This window comes from Leptopilina heterotoma, unplaced genomic scaffold (assembly GCF_015476425.1).
Source record: "Leptopilina heterotoma isolate Lh14 unplaced genomic scaffold, ASM1547642v1 Lhet_130, whole genome shotgun sequence".
NCBI lineage: Eukaryota > Metazoa > Arthropoda > Insecta > Hymenoptera > Figitidae > Leptopilina > Leptopilina heterotoma.
Genome location: NW_025110849.1, coordinates 1,576,030 through 1,590,676, shown reverse-complemented (window position 1 = coordinate 1,590,676; position 14,647 = coordinate 1,576,030). Strand labels below are relative to the sequence as shown.

The following is a 14,647-nucleotide window of genomic DNA, read 5'->3' as shown; positions in this document are numbered from 1 at the left end:
TTCTATTAACTACTCTTAAGATTAATATATTTATATATATATGAGAAACTACATAAGTTTCCTTCTTAAGTTCGAAGCATATGGAAAGGACAAACTTACAAATGGAGAAAAACCGCTACCAAGTTGAATGTTTTCCTAAACCTCCTTTGCTTCCTCATAGAGATAATAATAATAGAAATATATTAATTAAATAAATAGTATAAAAGCTTGTCTATTTTTTTAAACGGTTGATTGGTATTCAGCCAATTTCATTAAAAGTTGAGTACAGTAGAGCCTCTCAACAAAACAAAAGTTTTTTCGTAATTTTTTAATTTCTCGAAAACTAATTAACGTTTTTTAGCGTTCTTGGTCTTGTTTCAATCTCTATTTGATGTAGAATCTAAATTATTAACTGGTATTTTGAAATAAATTTTTCCAAAAAAATTTGAAAGCGTAAAAGTAGGATTAAGAAAATTCAAAAAATTATCATGAATATTTAAGTGTCAAAAAGGTCAATGTAAAATATGTTCATTTAATAGATATACTAAAATTTAAAAAAGCTTTTTAATTACTTAATTATTTAATTTAAAAAAATTTTTTTTGTTGAAAAAGTGTCAATCTGTTTTTCAAATTTTTTTTATCCGACTTTCACAGTTTCAAATTTTTTTGGAAAAATTTATATCACAATACCATTAATTAATTTAAATTCTACATTGAATAGAGATTGAAACAAGACCAAGAACGCTAAAAAAAAGTTAATTAGTTTTCGAGAAATTAAAAAATTACGAAAAGCATGCAAAATCCAGTATTTTTTCTGTATCTGACAGAATAGTCAACGAAAATTCTTCGATCAGGTGTCAGTCTTTTTATAATTTCATTAGCTTTCAGAAAAAAAATACGAAAAATTTTTGTCATTCTTATTTTCTACGTTTTAAGCATTTTTCCACTCATGAAAAAAGGGGCGTCCTGATACTCACGGACGGTAGTGTAATTGATTTTATATTTTAATATATAGGTTAGAGGGCCCCAAGATGGCCACCCTAGGGAAATTCTTGTGCATTATTTGGCAGCACTGAATGCTTCAGGTTATTTTCATTGTTTTGACGAAGTTTTGGTAATGTTTAGACGTGGATAACTAAACGCGTTTGTTTCTAACAGAGACATCGTTAAATTTTGGTAAAAAAAATTTTGAAATCATTGTTTTAAAGTTTTTAAAGTGATACTGTGATTACAGTTTATAGTTTAAAAATTCTAAACTTTGTGGTAATTTTATTTACATATAATACAATAATATTATAAATGAATATCGATAAAATTGTGTGTTATAGAATTTTTAGATAACTTTTAAAAAATGTCGTCCTGGCCCTAAGGTGGCCACCACGCGTTTTTATGTAAAATCAATTTTGAATTATTTTACGATGTAATATTTATCAAAATATATTATGGAAAATGTAAATTTTATCGATTTGGACAATTTTATGATGAATAATAAAATAATTTAGTTCTTAATGTATGAAATAGGATAAATAATTAACAATATTTTAGAATGGCTTCTTATAAGCAAAAAACAGTTTGCAACTATTGATTCTGTGATTATAAGCCAAAAACAATACATTTCAAATAAAATTACCTTAAATTGATTTTTGCAACTATTTTTTTAATTTTTCAGTGAATTTTTGAATGATGCGGCTACCTTTAGGTCACTTTTTTTAAAGCAAAATTTCAGCTGTTTTTCCAAAGTCGCCTACCGACATATACTCAATTTCTTTTCTTTTGTTAATAGACTTAGAAGTCACAATGCGAGTCATTTCTAAAACCAATCTTTTTCTCTATTTTTCAGTTTTATTTAAAATTGTTGTATTATCGAAGTCAATATGTTTTGTTAGTGCTGTTTGTTTATCATGTGGATTTAAATAGTCTCTCTCGTGTTCATAGGGTCGGGTTTTTAAAAATCTTTTTGTTTGTCCGACATAATTGCCTGGACAATTATTGCAAGGAATGGAATAAACTATATTGGAATTTTGTTCTTTTGTTACTTTGTCTTTATTGGTAGTGAATATTTGTGAAAGACTGTTTGTTTCTTTGAAGGATGTATTAATAGTAAATATTTATTTTTCAAAATTTTTGCTAATTTTTCAGACATATTTTTTATATAAGGTAAAGATATAAATGTTTTAGTGTTATTGGGCTGATTATGAATTTGGTTCTTTCTATCTCTCTGTTAGAAATAAATCTGAGAAATTTATTTGACTATTATTTTCTAATTCATATGTAAATTGAATATTTTTGAATTTACTATTGAAGAGGTTATAGAAATTATAACCTATAATTGATCCTTTGGTATTGCAGTTAATATGTCATCAGCATTTCTAAAAAAAAGAAAGGAAGACAGTGAGGGTCCTACATTTATTATATTTGAAGTTAATATTCATTTAACTCATTTGAAGTGCAATTTATATAAAGTAGAATAGTTTGAGAGAAACTGAGGAGATGCTTCTAAAATGTTATTTCCGCTTTAAAAAGAGCTGCTGCTTCTTTCGACGTCTTTAATTTTGGTTTACCTGTAGATACTTTGGTTTTACTGTCTGAAGTTGATGTATAATAAACTGCAATTTCGTAAGTATGCAGCGCCAAAAAACCTTTAAAAATCGTAGAGTCGAAGAAGGAATGGTAGAAAATGGCTTCGGCGCCGAAATCAAGGTGTAATTTGGCAGTATGAGAAGAGAGCCAAGAGGAGAGTTGAGGAATTCTACGAGATAGGCGTTGATGCGGCGTTGCCACGTCGCCGTTTGTTTTGTACAAGAATTGACTCTTAAGTTGCTCACACGATATGGACATATCTCCTTCTTAAAGTATTATATACATATATACCTAATACTCGAGATGTGTTTTATTATAGTTACGTGTTTAAGAGATTCTCGATGGAAACCTACTTTTTTACTCTCTAAAATCAGACGAAATACGCGTTACGTGAAATTATTTACCATTATTTTTAAGTTGTCATTTTTTCCAGAAATCTTGGAAACAATTGTTTGATAAACTGTACAGCAGATAAAAACGGAGAAACGATAAGGAGATTATTGGAATAAACTCGAGTAATACATCTGCATTTAACGTCAGAAAAGAAGATTCACATAAGTCATCTGATAAACACAAACACTAACCGATCTTATTCTAGATAATGAGTTTTATTTCATGTTTGATACTTCAAGAAAGAATTATTTCAATCAACAGTTTCAAGAGCGATTCATGACTACTTTCGATTTTATTTCCTTTTAAAAATATATTCGCTTCAAACATTTGAAAATTTAGGAATGTGAATAATTTTTCGATATTTATGTTACAGGCACTACTACTACTACTTAGAAAGATATTTCTTTTAAAATAATCAAGACTAAAAACAGTAGACAAATCAATAATGCAATCTCTTTATCAGAAGAATTTAAATAAGAAAAATAAATACTGCAATTGAATCTCGAGCTTTTCTGGACGAAGAGACACGAACGGGAGCAGGTAAGAATAAGGCAAAAAGATTAGAATGGGCTTGTGGGTTTCCTATTTGAATCTTTTGTTAGGAAATAAACGAAAGGACAGGTGGCAAGCACGAGATTCATACTACACAATGAACAACAAAAATCTGCAATTCTCCAGCTACATTAGAATTTCTGGAACAGAAATTTCAAATGTCTGAAGTCTACCTCAATAAAGTATACAGCAACTTATCATAATAGTTATTTCCTTCTCAGAAAAATTCCCAAATACCTGTACAAAATAATGTTCAGCTGTAAATTGTAGATCTTTTATGTCAATTTAGTCGAATTTCTAAAGAATTTTTGACAATATAAATTGTTTCAATGAAACTTTGAAAAAATAAGCTTTTTAAAAGTTGATTTGTTCACAGAAATCATAACCTGATTGAAATTCACAAAAATCTGTCATTGACATTTAAATATATAATGTACCATAATTTCGAAAGAATTGGAAAGCTACTTATTAAATAATTCAATGTTTCAAAACTTTAATGAAATTAACAAACTAAAATACTAATTTTCATGCTTAGGTAACAAATTATTTGATAGTAAAACATATTTAAAATTATTTTATTACTTATATTATTTACTATTTTAATACTTAACTATTTTCATTACTTAGAGTTGAAAATATCATATTATGGGTAGTTCAACAAACGGAGAAAAAAATGAAGAAAATTTCGGCACAATATTTTTTTTGTGTTTAAGTTCTAAAAAGTATGTTAAATTCAAGTTAATAGTACTATAAAAGTTATCTAAAAGAGGCCAGTCAAAAAATTACAAATTGCAAATTTTACAGCTATTTATAAACAATTTAACCAAGAGACCCAGGTCGTGAAAAACAATTAACAATAACTCAAAATAATGTTTGAATTTCTATAACTCTCGTTACACGGTTCCTCGGAGGGTTAAAGTTTAAATAGGATTTAACACGGGTTAAGTGCACTTTTGTAAATCTTTGTTATAACTTTTCCATTTCTCAACCATTTCACTTGTTCCTGAAACTGATTTAACCCAAAAGTCTTTGCACCTGGTATTTTCTTGGAAATTTTAATTCTACAGTATAAACAATTGATTTTGCAATAAAAATTAAAATAATCACCGGAGCCCTTTCTGAGAAACTTCGATTTTTCTTTTTAAAATAACGGAAATTCAATATCACTTCAAAAATTTTAATTTTCTGAAAAAACTTTTTATACAAAAGTTACAGATGTTATGTTAGTGTTACTTTTTTCTTGATTGAAAGTTTTTTTGTTTATTTATTGCAAAATAAAATCAGTGTTTATTAAATATTTTAGTTGTAATGAAGACTTCAACATCAATGATTTAGATTGACAGTTAATTCTTTTTTTCTATTTTCATTTAAAAAATTGCAAAAATAACCTATAATTGTTTCCTTCTAAGGTCACTTTCTTCAGATCGCGTCACATTTATTCTTTTATTATTGAAAAAATTTTCTTTTATCAAAATAAAATTTTTAATACAAATTTCTCAAAACTTTTTGAGCAAATATTTTTATTTTTGTTGTGCAACAATATATTCATATTGTATAACCAAAATAGACAAAAATATCCATATATGTATAACTTTTGTATAAAGGGTATATATAAAGAGATTTTTCAGAAAATGAAAATTTTTGAAGTGAAATTGAATTTTCGTTATTTTAGAAAGAAAAATCGAAGTTTCCCAAAAAAGGCAATTGTCAAAATACATTTTGCAGAAAATAAAAAATAAATTAATTTATATTTAATTCAGTTTTCTAGAAACTCTCCGCAACGTCATTAACGACTTTAATTTTACGTATACTAAATTTAAACCGCCGATCATCAAGAAATGAATTATCAATATGAAATATTTTTAAAAAATTTATTGATTCAGGATTTACGAAACAATCGATGTCTTTGATAAAAGAAACTTTAAATTGTAAAATTATTCGAAAACATCAATAATAACTTCTGTTTTAAAGAAATATTTAATTATAGGTATTATTTTTCCGCATAAGAATTAAGATTTTCAAAAATTTCAAATTCAAACCTTTTTGAAACTAAACAACTTATAAAAGTTAATACTTTTATAAGTTCATACTTTTTATCATTATTTTATATTAAGAATATTGTTACTGTAACTTCTTAAAAATTATTTTCATCATATCAATTCAATTGATATTTTCTAGAATTTTTAACTAAAATTCTTCTCTAAATCGACTATTTTTAATAATTTTTTAATAAGTTCTTTGAGAATTTTCAAATACATTTGTTTAAAATTCAATTTTACGAAATTTCGATTATTCGGAAATTCTTCACATAAATATATATTAGAAAATAAAAACTTCAAAATAATTTCAAAGAAGTTCCATTAAACTTTTTTAAAAAAATTAATTCTTTAGAATTGCCAGTTAAAAGTGTAGAAAATTTAAATTTTCAAAAATTTTAATTTGAAACCTTTTTAAAATTATTCAATTATTTAAGTACAAAAATAAATAATTTATTGAATAATTGAATGTTTGTTAAAATTCAATTCTCATAAAGAATTTTATCAACAAATTTTTAAATAATTGAATTCTTCTGACGAATTTTAATCAAATTTTTAAGAATAGTTACATTTTTCGAGGAATTTGATTAAAATATTGTTGGTACTAAAAATAATTAAAATTCTGCGATGAGCTTGATTATTCATGAAAATAATTGAATTGAAAATTAATTGATAAATAAATATATATATATTCATAAAAAAAAAATTTATTATTTATGAAATTAATTGAATTATTGCGAAGAAATTTATAAAAGATTTGTTAATAATTGAATTCCTGTAAAATTTTTATTATTTATGAAAATAATTAAATGCTTGAGTGCAATGTTATTAAAAATTTTTTGAAATAATTGAATTCTTTTGAGAAATTTATTAAAAGAGTAGAATATTGAAAATCACTGAAATGATCAAAATTTTTGAAAATAATTGGATTTTGAAGAAGAATTTTGTTATTTATCAAGATAATTGTGATTTTGACGAGAATTTTTTTAAAATCTTGAACATAATTGAACTTTGTAAGAAGAATTTTATTACTTTTGAAAATAATTGATTTTTTGCAATCATTTGTAACTTCTCTAAAATTCAATTTTTTCAAATGTTTTTAACTAAAATTTTTCTTTAAATCCATTATTTTTAATAATTATAATTAAAAATATATTGACAAATTTAACTAATTTCAAGAAGAATTTGAATCATTAACATTTTGCAAAAATCTAGGTTTTTTTAAATTTCTAATTAAATATATTTAAAATTGAAATTTTACAAAATTTTAAATCAAAATCTTTTAAGGTTAATCTACTTTTGAAAATTGTAAACGCAATTCTTTTAAAATTAAATTAATTTTGAAATATTTAAGTAAAATTTTCCTTAAATAATTTCTAAGAAATAATTTTATGATTATTGTGGTTATAATAGTAATAATCTATTCCAATTCATATATTTATGAAAAAAATTTGAATTAGAAATTATTAAATTCTATTTTTTTTTTATAATTGCTAATTTTATTTTAAAAAAGTATGTATGTCATGTTTCGACAATTTTTTTAATAATTTATCTTCAGTGTACAAAATTCTAATCCAAAATACAGTTTTCTTTTTAAATGAGAAAACACCAATTTTACGAAACCTCATTTTCTGCCACATGAACTTAATAAAAAAAAACGAAAAAAATCGTAATGACTGATTAAAAATTAATACCTACTCTTAATACAAAACTCTAAATAATAATTAATAAATTACACTAGTAAACTGAATAATTAGGCTAATAGTATAGATGTTATTTACGTGTAAATGAGAATCGTGTGATTGTCTGTCAATGTATATCGAAAAAGTAAGGTTAGGTTGACGTCAAGATACATATGCCCATGTCAACAACAATTAACCTTTTTAATTATTCAACATAATTATTGTAAACTTAAACTCGTTCTTGATTATTCGCAAATGAAAAGTGATATTTAATAAAATTTAAAATGAGGATAAATGAAGAGCAATTTGCTTCAAAGATGGCAGCACTTACTGGGTAATTGGATAATTGTATAAAAAGGCGCTCTAAACACCCCGCCGTTTTCACCTTTGCTAAACACGCGACATTTAACCAACAAGATTTTTCTTTTGGCAACAGTCATACTTTAATCGACACTCAAAGCTGACATCCAAGACATAAATAAAAGAGAGAGATTATTACCTTCTCTCAATGAAACAACGTCAATGCCCTTTCGAACCTGGATCAACCGCCAAAAGCAAAATCTACAAATTTAATAAACTCTTCGCATGTCGCCACTCGAACAAGAAGCACACATTAACACTGTATTGACATGTCACTTAAACACTCACTTTCTCACGTTAAATCACTGTTAATATGTCTGAAAAAGGTAATTTTTATCATTACCAAAGAATGTGTAATAGCGCCAACCGGACGCATGGCTAATATTCCTCGGCGCTAGTATCGCTACGCCACCTCGAGAAATAATCGATATCTCGTTATTTGCGATAACTGACGGATTTTTAAGGCCTAAACGGATAGCGAACGCAAGCATGAAATAAAAAAGGACACAAATATGTATCTGTCTTTGTCTAACTCATGCTTTGCGTTCGCAAACGAGACGCTTGAGATAGAAAAAACACAAATATATCTCTATCCTTTTCTAACTCACGCTTTGCGTTTAACGCCAACGCAGAATAGATCTGTAACCGGAACCGCAATCGTAACCGTAAGCGTGAGAATGAGTTAGAGAAGGATAAACAATATACCTATCTTTCTTTAACTCATTCTTACGGTTACGCTTACGATTGCGGTTCCGGTTAAAGATTCTATTCTGCGTTGGCCTTTACGAAGCAGTTGTGCTTACGCCTTAATGCTGATTCTACACTTACTGAGTCGCCCCGACTTTCCGGAACGTATTGCATGAGATAGACAAAGGCAGAGACTGTCGCTGCGCTGTCTTTGTCCATCTTATGCTAGTCATTTCGGAAAGTCGGGGCGTCTCAGTAAGTGTAGAATCAGCATAAGTTAGAAAAGGACAGAGATATATTTGTGTCCTTTTCCATGTCATGCATCTTCTTCGCGAATCTATTGTGTATTGGACTTAAGGGTACAGTCACACGATCAATCAATGCATCTGCATGATGCATGCATGCACAAACATTTGACTGTTCACACCTCAATTTTTCGCTCTCGAAAAATCATTTTTCTGGCGAGATATTTAAAATTGATTAAAATTTAAAAATAACGTATTACTAATTATTACAATAAAAAATAAAAAAAATTGAACGTTTATTATAAGGAATTAATTGTAAATAAATTTCTCTTAATTTGTGGCATATTTTAATATTGTGAAATTTTATAATTTAAAATATGCCACTAATAGGGAATTTGCATCACATAAAAAAACTTTTTATTTGAATAGTTTAGCTTAAATTGTAATGTAATTTTTTTTTGCACAATTTTTAAAAGTCATTTTTATCGTTAAAATAAATAAAAAGTAATTAAAATTTCAAACAATATCAAAGACGCTCCGGAAAGAGCCGAGTCTGTCCGAACTACATGTGACGTCACGGGCATAAACCGATTGTACATTTATCAAGGGTTTTCTTGAAAATTTATATTGTTTTTAAAAATGAGCGAAAGTAAAACATTTAAATCGTGTTTTATACCATTGTGTGGAAGCAGCAGTGTCAAAACACCGAATAAATTATTTTTCTGTGCTCCCAAAGATGAGAAAATGAGATTAAAGTGGTTTCAAATTGCTCGTCGAAATGATTCTCCGAAGGCTAAATACACTTATTATTGTTGCGAGGATCACTTTAGTGTAAGTATAGTGTCACTACGCATTTTTTTATTTTATATTTACCGTATTATTAATATAAAAATTTCATTATTATATTATTATAGTAATAACAAACAATATGAACAACTTAACCTAAAATTTGACTTTGTTTTTAATGTAGATAAAGGATGATATGGATAATTATATTAGATATTGTCTTATGGGAGCACCAAAAAAATTGAAAAAAGATGCGATTCCTCACAAATTTTCTTGTCAGCCTAATCGAATAAAAGTAAACGAAGAAGCACGACCAGCGTTCATAAAATTAAATAGAAAGAGGCAAATTCACGACATTTTAGCAGAAACTGAAAATGAAGAAAATATTCCAGAAAAACAGCACGATCAACCAGCAGCAAAAATAAGAAAAAACTATGATACTCCTGTTGAATTATTAACCGATTTAACAAATCAAGAACAGTTACATGAAATGTCTTCTCACGAACCTTTGACGAGTGAAATTGAAAAGAACCCTGACGTCCCACTGTCAATTAAACTATCCTCTACACAGATTGACTTAAATTTTTCAACAGAAAATGAATCATTGAATTCCGAAAAATTATCACCTGCTAAAATAAACTGCGAACAGAAGAATCAAAAAAGTGTTGGTGTACAAGTAAGGAAAAGTTTCATGACACCTAATGTTCGAAGTAAGCATACCATGTGCAAGCCTAATACTCGTGAAGTAAGTTGTGAAGTTAAAGTAGAAATGGTTAACAAAATGTGTTCACCGATCAAGTTCCATAAAACAGAATCTACAGTATCTACTTTAATTAATTCCGATTCAAGTACGCCCGTTTCTTCGTCAAACACTACTGGCGAATACAAATATTCGTCAATTTCCAGCGAGTATAAAAAATCTTCAACTTGCAGTGAGGAAAAAAATGAAAAACAAAAAGAAATGAAAAAATCAGTCCTTGATATTACCCTATATTTAATCAGTTTAGATCCAAAAAATATATTGGTGTTGAAAATGATTGGTTATGGATTTTACCTATGTTGAGTTCTTCTACTAATTGCAGTATCAATAATATCAAACTGACTAATGACACTTATAGTCGATTGGCTGATCAGTTTGGTATCTCAACTTCGCAGGCAAGCAGAATTTTCAACAAAACTGTTGATAAATTAGCTCACTATTTAAAGACACTAGTATTTTTTCCTGATCAAAATAGTATAAGAAAAAACTTGCCTATTGCATTTCGAGCTAATTATAATAGTGTGTGTGCTATTATTGATGCTTTTGAAACCGAAATTGAAAAGCCTTCAAATCCAGTCCATCAGGCTTTAACGTGGTCAGATTACAAGAAATGCAATACAATTAAGTATTTGATTGTATGTTCTCCCGATGGATTTGTCACCTTCATATCTCGCGGGTACGGAGGAAGAATAAGTGACACTTTGTTAACTGAGGAGAGCAATTTAATAAATATGTTACCAGCTGGATGTGGAGTCTTAGCTGATCGAGGCTTTAAGCACATTCAATCGATTTTAAAAAAAAAAAAATGTAAATTGCTTCGTCCGCCATCTGTAACAACAACTTCAAAATCCACAAAAGCAGAAGTTCTTAAAACCAAAAGCATAGCAAGCTTAAGAATCCACATCGAAAGAGTAATTCGAAGAGTTCGAGAATTCCGAATATTAGTACCTCATTCTTGCCTTGATCTGAATACAGTGGTCAAATTGGACAGTATTGTAACCGTTGTTGGAGGTTTAATTAATTTACAAAAGCCAATAATTAGAAAATAAATTTTTCGGCGAGTTAAGTACCTGTAAAAATAGTAAAATAATTTTAATAATTATTTTTTCATGTATAATTCTTTTTTTAATAAAATATATTTATAATGATATTAATTGTAGGAAACAATAAAACAATATATCTATAGTAAAATATTTATTTATTAATGATCTCAAAAATCAGTTGCCAAAAGAGTTCAATAAAGCAGGAAAAATATTTTGCTTCCAGAAGTCCACAGAATTTTTTATTATTTTATTTGTGAAATTTTCATCATATTTAACCCATACGAATTGGAAATTTTTATTATTCTCAAACTTCGGATCTGCGACACAGAAAAGTCCTTTTTTCTTCTCAGCAGCCAACATTTGTAAATTAATTTGAGCTTTACATTTTTGACTAAGCTGACCATTTTTTAAATAATTCTCTATTGTCTTCTCGGAGCTTGGACACTTAACCTCTACGACAAATTCTGAATTTATGCCGTCTGGTGAAGCTGCTACCATAGGTAAAGATGGAACTAAAAACATACCACATTTATTTATTGAAAGTTTTAATTGTTTTTCAACCTCAGTTATAACTTTTTCTTCCAATTTTTTCCCTCGTTCCATTTCAACACTGTTATAAACTTTCGCTGCTCCTATAATTCGATTGACTAAACTACCTTCTGGTGTTTTACATCTACTAGCCTCAAAAATATTAGACGCAGTTACCCTTCCAAATCTGAGTTCATGCCACAAAATATCATTTGCTTGATTTCTAGTCTGTTGTTCAGCTTGAGAACATAAATCTTGAGAAAAATATTGTTTGGAATGCTTCAGAAAATTATCTATTGAAGTTTCTTCCTCGGATTGAATGAAATTAAATATAAGTTGATGTATTGACAATATATGAACTTTTCTCTCTTCTAAATCAAATGAATGTCTTGACAGCTGGCTATCTAATTGTTTGGCAGCAGCTTGTTGAAGTACTTGGTTTAAGAACGTTGAATTATCACCGAAATCTTCAACTGAATCATTAGACTTTTTTTTTAATTCACTAGCCAAAATAAATTTTTGTGAATCTCCGACTTTCGATAAGGCTGATTTTCTCCAGTAGCATTCCACATCAGTTGGAGATGGCGATTCGTATTTTCTGTTTGCCCACATTAAAAAAGCAATCCCATGTTTACATCCACCCAATGATGCAGCACAATCAAGACATTCCACTTTATCTACTATTTCTTTCTCTTCATCTATTTTTAACGTTACAGTGTAATTTTTATTTCTTACTCTGTGTTCAGGACAAATTCTGCCTTTCAATGTACATATTTTCCCTTGACGTTTTACACAAACATAACCTATTGCCGAGTCGCCGTAATTTTCTCTTGAAGATCTACAATAATAAGGAAATAATAAAAAATATAAAATTGTGTAAATTTAGACAGTATTTAATTAATAAATTAATTGATTTTAATAATACAAACATTAAAATTTACTTACAATGTTGCTTTGACTCCACGAACCTCGGGAGCATTATACCGCTCATTATTTGTAATATACTCATAAACCATAAATACACTTAATTTCGGTAAATTCGTAGTATCGGCTTTCTCAAATCCGGGATCTAATTTATTTACCATTTTAACTTGAAATCGACGGATTTTTTAAACAATTATTGCATAATATAAAATGATCACATGTGTAAATACACAGCAGACAATATTTCATTTATGCCCGTGACGTCATCAGCCTGAGAGCCAATCAAAATCGTTTGCTCTCAGCTGAGAAAAATTTAAATAATGTTAAAGTTTAAATTCATTTTTTAATGTTATTTGTGCATGAAATTAAAAAAAAAAATTCTATTCCTATCACAAGCGCCTCTATTTTCATTATATATTACAAAAATCGCTATATATTTTAAATGCAAATTCCCTATTAAGAGAAATTTATTTACAATTAATTCCTTATAATAAACGTTCAATTTTTTTTATTTTTTATTGTAATAATTAGTAATACGTTATTTTTAAATTTTAATCAATTTTAAATATCCCGCCAGAAAAATCATTTTCGAGAGCGAAAAATTGAGGTGTGAACAGTCAAATGTTTGTGCATGCATGCATCATGCAGATGCATTGATCGTGTGACTGTACCCTAAGGCGAAAGCAGAATAGAAATGTGGACCGCAATTGTAAACGGAGAATGAGATAGAGAAGGATAGGTATTGTTTATCCTTTTCTAACTCATTCTTATGTTTGCGATTGCGGTTACGATTCCACAGTTATGGAGCGTTTACACCTTCTGTAAAAATTGTCCAGAAAGGAAAATTTGCATTGGAGTAAGAGAGTCAGATACACAGTCTGTCTCTCTTACTCCAATGAAAAATTTTCTGTTCTGGAAATTTTTACCGAAGGTGTAAATGCTCCCTCACGTTTCTATTCTGGTTTAGCCTTTAGCATTGATTTCACACTACACGAAAGTAACTTTAAGACTTTCCGTTCGAATCTTGCAGAGAAACTATATCACGGGAGTCGGAACGTAAAGTCCTCTTTGACTCATTGTAGAACCACCTTAACATACGTTTTCTTAGGCTGCGGTTACACCTCTGCAGGCAGCCTGCCTGCCTGCAGGTTGTCATGGTAACGTACAAGAGTAAGAGAGTCAGTGACTTCAAACTTCTCCCTTACTCTCGTTGCTCCTGCCTGCGCAGGCAGGCAGCCTGCAGAGGTGTAACCGCAGCCTTAAGGGGTTACGCCACCCTGAACGCATGAAAATCGGATGGTTTTTTAGGAATTTTTTTGATAAAACTGTTTCAGGTAGGACTTCTTTACATTTATTGATGCTTTAGTACATATATTGAGCTTTATAAATATTTAAAAAAAAATTGTTTTTAATTAAAAATGGCGGAGATATAACTATTGGCGTGGATCAATTTTTCCGGAGCACTCCTTGATGGTGTACATGATTGGCAGTTCAATTTTTGTCAGAAACAAGTAAAACAATATTTTTCTTAAAAAGTGATAAATTTTGAACAGAGTGACGAAGCCATTTAAAAAAAAAAAATTTTTTACGCAAATGGAAGCACTTCAAAAATTGACATTTTTTTTTTGGCTAAAATTACCGTATAAAAAATTGGATAAAAAATTTTCAAATTATTCAATCAAAAAAATCCCACGTCACTCTGTGGAAAATCTATTTAGGAAGATGTATATTAATTTTCAAGTCAATCGATTGAATAGTTTTTGAGTTATCGTGTACACCGTCTCCAAAATTGTGGTTTCGAGAAAAACGCAAAAGAAGAAAAAATGAACTTTAGTGTATTATAACTTGAAAATTTTTCAATTTACTATTTAATCAGCAATTCCAGGGGCATAATTTTTTTTATTTAAGAATGGAAGGGATACAATGAAAAGGACCCTTCCTAAATCATGAAAGGGCCCCCTAGACCATTCGAAAATAGAAAGTCGCTGCTTCCAGCAGCTCTCGGCGCGTCCCCACCGCGCTGACTTCTAATGACCATAACTTTTGTAATTAGTGAGACATTGTCTTCGGCGACATCTCAAAATATTCGTTA

The 14,647-nt window shown here is 28.6% G+C and overlaps 3 protein-coding genes across 3 annotated transcripts in view; 1 reads left to right on the top strand and 2 right to left on the bottom strand.

Annotated features, from left to right (window-relative positions):
• Positions 1 to 7,974, bottom strand: part of LOC122512999 (inositol-pentakisphosphate 2-kinase) — a 172,679-nt gene extending 164,705 nt beyond the window's left edge. The window contains exon 1 of the mRNA XM_043629225.1: positions 7,722 to 7,974. The gene's annotated coding sequence lies outside the window, so the exon portion shown is untranslated. The remainder of the gene's footprint in view (positions 1 to 7,721) is intronic.
• Positions 7,975 to 9,063: 1,089 nt separating this feature from the next.
• Positions 9,064 to 11,251, top strand: LOC122513005. Its single transcript, XM_043629232.1, has 2 exons — positions 9,064 to 9,345; positions 9,485 to 11,251. Exons 1-2 carry the CDS (start codon positions 9,154 to 9,156, stop codon positions 10,361 to 10,363), a joined length of 1,071 nt encoding a protein of 356 aa, XP_043485167.1. The 5' UTR covers positions 9,064 to 9,153; the 3' UTR covers positions 10,364 to 11,251.
• Positions 11,242 to 12,938, bottom strand: LOC122513004. Its single transcript, XM_043629231.1, has 2 exons — positions 12,577 to 12,938; positions 11,242 to 12,469 (listed from the first exon to the last, which is right to left on the bottom strand). The coding sequence occupies exons 1-2, from the start codon at positions 12,714 to 12,716 to the stop codon at positions 11,278 to 11,280; spliced, it is 1,332 nt and encodes a 443-aa protein (XP_043485166.1). The 5' UTR covers positions 12,717 to 12,938; the 3' UTR covers positions 11,242 to 11,277.
• Positions 12,939 to 14,647: the final 1,709 nt, after the last annotated feature.

Coding starts and splice junctions, on each gene's coding strand:
- LOC122513004 (XM_043629231.1), bottom strand. CDS start 12,716: ATGGTAAATAAATTAGATCCCGGATTTGAGAAAGCCGATACTACGAAT. Junction 12,470..12,576: donor CGTGGAGTCAAAGCAACATT/GTAAGTAAATTT, acceptor TTATTATTGTAG/ATCTTCAAGAGAAAATTACG.
- LOC122513005 (XM_043629232.1), top strand. CDS start 9,154: ATGAGCGAAAGTAAAACATTTAAATCGTGTTTTATACCATTGTGTGGA. Junction 9,346..9,484: donor GTTGCGAGGATCACTTTAGT/GTAAGTATAGTG, acceptor TTTTTAATGTAG/ATAAAGGATGATATGGATAA.